The 6,000-nt window shown below is 56.1% G+C and overlaps 1 protein-coding gene across 5 annotated transcripts in view; it reads left to right on the top strand.

The window, feature by feature from the left end:
* Positions 1-6,000, top strand: part of KSR1 (kinase suppressor of ras 1) — a 149,315-nt gene that overhangs the window by 120,926 nt on the left and 22,389 nt on the right. For 4 of the 5 annotated variants that reach the window (XR_004619929.1, XM_019803315.2, XM_034641848.1 and 1 more), the window contains exons 10-11: positions 2,228-2,396; positions 4,368-4,409. Coding sequence is in view for 4 of the 5 variants with exons in the window: in XM_019803315.2 (XP_019658874.2) it covers positions 2,228-2,396; positions 4,368-4,409 (211 nt within the window). In the remaining variant the exon portion in view is untranslated. The remainder of the gene's footprint in view (positions 1-2,227; positions 2,397-4,367; positions 4,410-6,000) is intronic. The other variant, XM_034641849.1, reaches the window with a different exon arrangement.

Raw genomic sequence — 6,000 nt, 5'->3', positions numbered from 1 at the left:
AAGGCCCTGTTTGAAAAACAACAGCCACAGAAAAAGTCCATTTTGTGATGTCAGCCAGAGCCGCTCAGCTTTCCCTGATGTCCGTGGGCCCTCGTCCTGTGCACAGAGCCCTCACTCTGTCCAGGGTCTATGATCTCGCTGGTCATGGCCGTGCCCGGGGCCCGGCCCCATGGTTAACCTGGGGAAGGAACGATTCCCACTGTGCACCCACTCTGTACTGTGGGGTAGCAGTTACGTTTNACTTCCTCGGCGGGGGCGCTCGGCACCCCATCTGCCACTCCCACTCTGCCAGCATTGTGTTCTTCTCTGGCAGCACCGGATGCACCCCCATTTACCCATATCCCCCCACACCGCTTCGCCCAGCCCTTGTCGGTTCTTCTGAACCCACTCAGGGCTCCTCCTCCTCCAGGAAGCCCTCCTGCACACACCTGCTCGGCCCTGACCCAACATAGTTCTGGGTGGTGCCTTCTCTTACCTTCACCGAAGGCACTGACCAACTGTCATCCTTCCCTCACCCCGATTTATGGTCATACTTATAACACGAGTAGTGGTCACCGAGTTCTCACCACACTCTGTGCCGAGGGCCATGCGTTTGGCCCATTCATCTCAGGGGCCAGCCTGTCTCTCCAGCGTCTTCTCCAGCTGCCCTTGTTCATAGCAGCTGTGCCCACCCCTACCTTGGGGCCTTGGTGCCCACTGTTCCCTCTGCCTGAGACACTCTTCTCAGCGTTCACACACTCACTCCTGGGAAGCCTTGCTGGGATGTGGGCTGAAGACCAGGGTCCCTGGCTGCGCCATGCTCTTCCTGGTGCTTTTCATGGCCTGACTGCATGATGCAGCCCCGTCTGCCTGCGGAGGGCCTGTCTCCCCAGCGCGTGGCTGCTCTGGAGGGCGGGGCCTTGTCCTCTTGCTCCTGCGTGGTCCCTGGTGCCTGCATTGGAGTCCGGCACACATGAGGCAGTGAGGACGTGTTGGTATGGAACACTGAGCCCATGAAGCAGCAGCCGATACCCCCGTTTTGTCCAGAACCACTGCGGCTCAGAAAGATGGCTGATTTGAACCAAGTCACATGGGTACTGAGTATAGGGGCCGGGATTCAACCTGCCTGGTAGCTACTCCCCCTGCCTGGGCTGGCCCGGCCCTGAGGAACAGGGATGGGATGCGGGGTCACTGCAGGGTGAGCGGGGAGAGGAAGGGCCCAGGGGACCCAGCTCGCTCCCCCACCGGCCTGTGGTACCAGGTGGTGATGGCTGTCCCTGGACTGTGAGGCCCACTGTGTAGCTTTGTGGGTTCTGGGGTCCCCTGGACACCCCAAAGCGCTTAGGGCCTGCAGAAGAGAAGCCTGAAGAACTCAGCATTTCACCTAATTTGGCCCCAACTTTTTGGTTTAAAGATTTTATTTGTAAGTAATCCCTACACCCAGTGTGGGGCTTGAACTCACAACCCCGAGATCAGGAGTGGCATGCTGTACCGACCAAGCCGGCCAGGTGCCCCTGGCCCCAGCTTTCTTGACCAAGGAATTCCAGCCCTCTCCCCTGAGGGATTGGAGTTTGGGTCTGGGAAACTGGTCAGGGCCAGAGTCCCACCTAACACAGAGTCCCCCTGCAGCCCTCTCTCATCTGGCCCTTTGACCTCTCTAGGGCCCAACCCCCTGGGCAGTCCTAGCCCAGTAGGTCTGCAAAAGAGCAGAGGGAGCATTTATAGGCACCACTGTGTACCACACACTAAACCCTTGTCAGAGGTTGAATTCATTAAAAACCCTGCTGTGTGCCAGGCGCTGGATATATGATGACCGGGCGCCCTCCCTGCCCTCACAGGACACACGGAGGGAGTGGGGGGGAGACATTCTTTGGGGAACCGCCCAAGATCGCTGCACTTGACAAACCGTAGTTCAAGTGCCCTGAGGGGAAGTGCTAGCTATAGAAGGTTGAGGAACAGGAGCGTGGTCCCCACCGTTCGCAAGGGCTTCTGGGAGGAAAGTATGTGTGAGCTGAAGAAAGATGAGCAGCAGTCCCTTGGGGGGTGGGCACTGAGGTGAGGGTCTCTCTGTGCCAACCTGCCCTTGAATATTAGACCAGTGAAATGTCAGGGTGCCCTGGGCAGACCTCGTCGTTTCGTTTTCGGTGGGGGTGGGGGGTTGGGGGGGTCTCAGCATGGGATACGGGAGGGGCCGGCTGGGCAGGACCCTGACAGTCCCTGCCCACTTCTGGTGTCTCTGGTCCCACAGGAGCATCCTCCAGCCATGAACCACCTGGACTCCAGCAGCAACCCGTCCTCCACCACGTCCTCCACGCCCTCCTCGCCGGCACCCTTCCCAACATCATCCAATCCGTCCAGTGCCACCACGCCCCCCAACCCCTCTCCTGGCCAACGGGACAGCAGGTTCAACTTCCCAGGTACCACACCTCGGGGCTTTGTGTGCCTTCCGGATGGGGTCAGATGTCCCTTCTCAGCACGCCCCAGCAGGCTCAAGGTCAGACGGGAGTCAGGCGCTATGCCAAGCTCAAATACATTACCGTATTTATACCTGATGAGAGCTCTGGGGTAGATGCTTTTATCACAGCCATTTTACAGACAGGGTCACTGAGGTTCAGAGGAAGTGTCTTGCCCTCAGCTATATAACACGTAAGGGACGGGGCCAGGATCAAAGCCAAGTCCATCTGGCATAAAGCCCGGATTCCTGACACAGAACCCGTACTGGCCTCCTGTGCACGGGGTGGCTTCTCATGGGCATGTTCGCTAAGGGCTTCTGAGCACTCAGAAAGCATGGCAGGAGTACGGGGAGCTGGGGCAAGCCCAGAAGGCCTGGGAGAGGGATTCTGGGGCTCAGTTGCTTACCTGCTCAATTGCTTACCTGCTCAATTGCTTACCTGCTCAGTTGATCTGAATAAGCTGCTTAAGGGGGAGCTTTTGTTCCCTCTTTGTTCCCATAAAACCCCGTGAGGTTGGGATTAGATTATTCCCACTGTACAGATGAGAACACTGAGTCTCGGGGGGAGTACCTGCTCTATAGGGCCAAGGTCCCCCGTCTCTCAGCCAGGCCTGGGGTGTCCCACCTCTCCAACGTACAGAGCAAGGCCCCCTTGCCTGTTTCAGGATGAGCCCAGGCCGTGGCCACCCTGGAAGCTCCTTGCAGCTGGTCTCAGCCCCCTGGGTATTTCGGTTGGTGGCCAGGACGAAGGAGCAGCCACTGGGACACTCCAGTTTGCTCTGGGCCCGGTCAGGTCAGGCCCCACCTGTCACTGGCCCTTGGGGCTCCAGGCCTGGGAGGACAGAGGCACAGCTTATCGTGTGCCAGGGGACCCTCAGCTGGGGCCATGTGCAGCCAGCAGGAGGCCAGGCAGCCTCTCTGGACCCATTTTACTGGGGTTCCAGGGATTTCTTTTAGGGGTGCTGGGAGACCGAGATTTTGTAGGAATCCTTTCTCTTTTGCCTGTCCCTTTGCCTTAACGTGCACCTGGCTGGAGATCTCCTGCATCGTCCCGAGCACACCCATCCCCTCCCTGCAATGGAGCCGTAGCCCATCGGAGTGACCACCTCTCGTTCTGCTCTGTCATTATGCTCTGAAACTGGGTCTTTTGCTAAATTTCTAGTTTGGGTTTTTCTGAAAGCAAGGCCCTGTTTGAAAAACAACAGCCACAGAAAAAGTCCATTTTGTGATGTCAGCCAGAGCCGCTCAGCTTTCCCTGATGTCCTTGGGTCCTCGTCCTGTGCACAGAGCCCTCACTCTGTCCAGGGTCTATGATCTCGCTGGTCATGGCCGTGCCCGGGGCCCGGCCCCATGGTTAACCTGGGGAAGGAACGATTCCCACTGTGCACCCACTCTGTACTGTGGGGTAGCAGTTACGTTTATCTTGAAGAATAAACCTGGGGAAAGGCTATCTGTACCCCTGGTTTTACCATATGACAACTGTGTTGGAGTTCAGACCCCCAGCGCATCCCCTCCAGTCCCCCTTAAGAGAGGTGGGTTTGTGTTCTGTTTCGGATGGTGAGGTCCGGTTGCTGAGGCCCCAGCACCTCTGGGGGTGAATGTGGGGCTGAAGGGGGCAGCTGCTCCTCTGCACATGGCCCAGCCGGCTTTCACAAGCACTATTTCCTCACCCTTGTGTCTCGCCCTTCTGGGCTTGCGCACACGTCACAGAGAAGCGAGCCTGGGAGGTGAACAGAAAGGGCCAGGCCTCTGGCAAGTCCTCCGGGGCCAGCCCCTTCCCTCCTGGGGGCTCCTGCCAGCACCGGCTTCCTTCCAACTCCCTTTCTGCTTCCTGCATGGATCACCCTGCTCTGCCCCACCCTGTAACCAGCCCCCCTCGCCACGCCCCTGCATTTGCTGTTCTGTGTGTGTGACTCACCTCCTCTTCTGTTTAAAGCTGCCTACTTCATTCATCATAGACAGCAGTTTATCTTTCCAGGTGAGTTCTCTGCATGGTTCCACTAACTGCCCCTTCCCGTGAGCCCTCTGTCCAGCCCCCCTGGGTACCCTCTCCCACGGCACCTCTGAGGGGCCTGAGTCTCAACATACACCTATTTTGAGAGCTGACTGTGTATCACAGCTGGGAAAGGGAGCAGGGTGGGTCGCCTTGAGGGGGGCCCTTCACAGGGGCAGTGACCTGCTGGGAGGGACCTTGGCATCCATCCTGTTCAGCCTCTTGCACAGAGACTACAGGCAACTTATCCAGGGTCACACAGCCGGGAGGTGGCAGAAATCCAGTTTGCAGAATGAAGGGAGAGACCTTTCTGCCAGTGCCATATGAGCATCTGTTAGGATAACTTCTCCTACGTCATGACAAGGAAGCTGCTTGCAGAAGCTGTCTTAGAAGGGGAAGCCAGTTGGGAGAAGTCCGCAGGCTTCGCTTTAATGGGCTTCGCCTTCCTGAGCGTTGCTGCCTGGCGCCATCTGCTGGCTGTAACATAAAATGCAGCTTTATTTTAGAAAGTTTTCAAGGAGACAAACTTTCATTGATTCCCTTCCACAAAAATTGTTTTTGCACAGCCACTACGTGCACAACCTTTGCATTTGGCTACATTCCTGCCCCCAAGGAGTTATGTGGTTAGTGCTTATTTCTCCAGCTGAGGATGACAAACATTAGCATAAGTAATGGGCAACCTTAATTCTTAATTTAGCCATGTAAAGTCTCGGTGTGTTTAGACAAAGACTGTAGCTAATTGTTTTTCCCTGGGTTAAACAGACTTGTCTTGAAGTCATGGTATTTTGGTTAGTTCAGGCTTTTCTTTTCCCCAACCCAGCTCTGTTAGGGGAGCAACTTGGAGCGTTTGTAAGTTCTTACAGGACTCTCCGTATGGCTTTGGCCAGGTGTGGGCAGGTTGGCAGGGGTCAGGGGCCTGGGACAGGCCTGGAGAAGGCTCTCTGAGCTGCCTCTGGTTTCACACCCATTTTTGTTGTGGTTCTCCTCCAAGAGCCTCTCTGGTTACCAGCTCTAGGACAGCATATGGGGAGTCCTCAAAAGCATTGGGAAAACGTGGCTCTCCTTCTAGAAGGGTCCATCCTACTCTGAAGATATGTCAGGGGGAAGGAGAGGGAATGTAAATCTATTAAAACAAACACAGACACATTTTGGAGCAGAATGCTTAATCTTTAATCTTAAGGAAAAGCACGCAAGGCCTCAGAGACATGATTCCCTCCCACTTGGGGTGCTGTTTCTTCCCACTGCCCCCTGCTATGCGCATGTTTATCTGGAAATAGTTGAGCTGTGTTGGATAGGTAGTAAAGGTCAGGATGCCCCTGGTAGTCTGCGGACACAGTTCAGTGCTATCTGGGGGAGGCCTTGGCAGAGGCTTCTGGGGACCAGGATCCCCCAGAAACAGTGCATGTGTTCATTTCCCAGATGAAAAGGCCCACAGCCTCTATCAGATTTTCCAAGTCTTGTGAGGTCCCAGAGATGTTGGCATTCAGATGGTCTTCAGGGGTAGCCTTGGATAAAGCCTTAGAGAGAGCTGGCGCGGGAGGTAGGGGGTGGGGGGGTGTTGGTGGCTGAGTTGGGT

This window comes from Ailuropoda melanoleuca, chromosome 13 (genome assembly GCF_002007445.2).
Source record: "Ailuropoda melanoleuca isolate Jingjing chromosome 13, ASM200744v2, whole genome shotgun sequence".
Classification (NCBI taxonomy): Eukaryota; Metazoa; Chordata; class Mammalia; order Carnivora; family Ursidae; genus Ailuropoda; species Ailuropoda melanoleuca.
The sequence above is the reverse complement of the archived record's forward strand: the minus strand, read 5'-3'. Positions and strand labels throughout refer to the sequence as shown.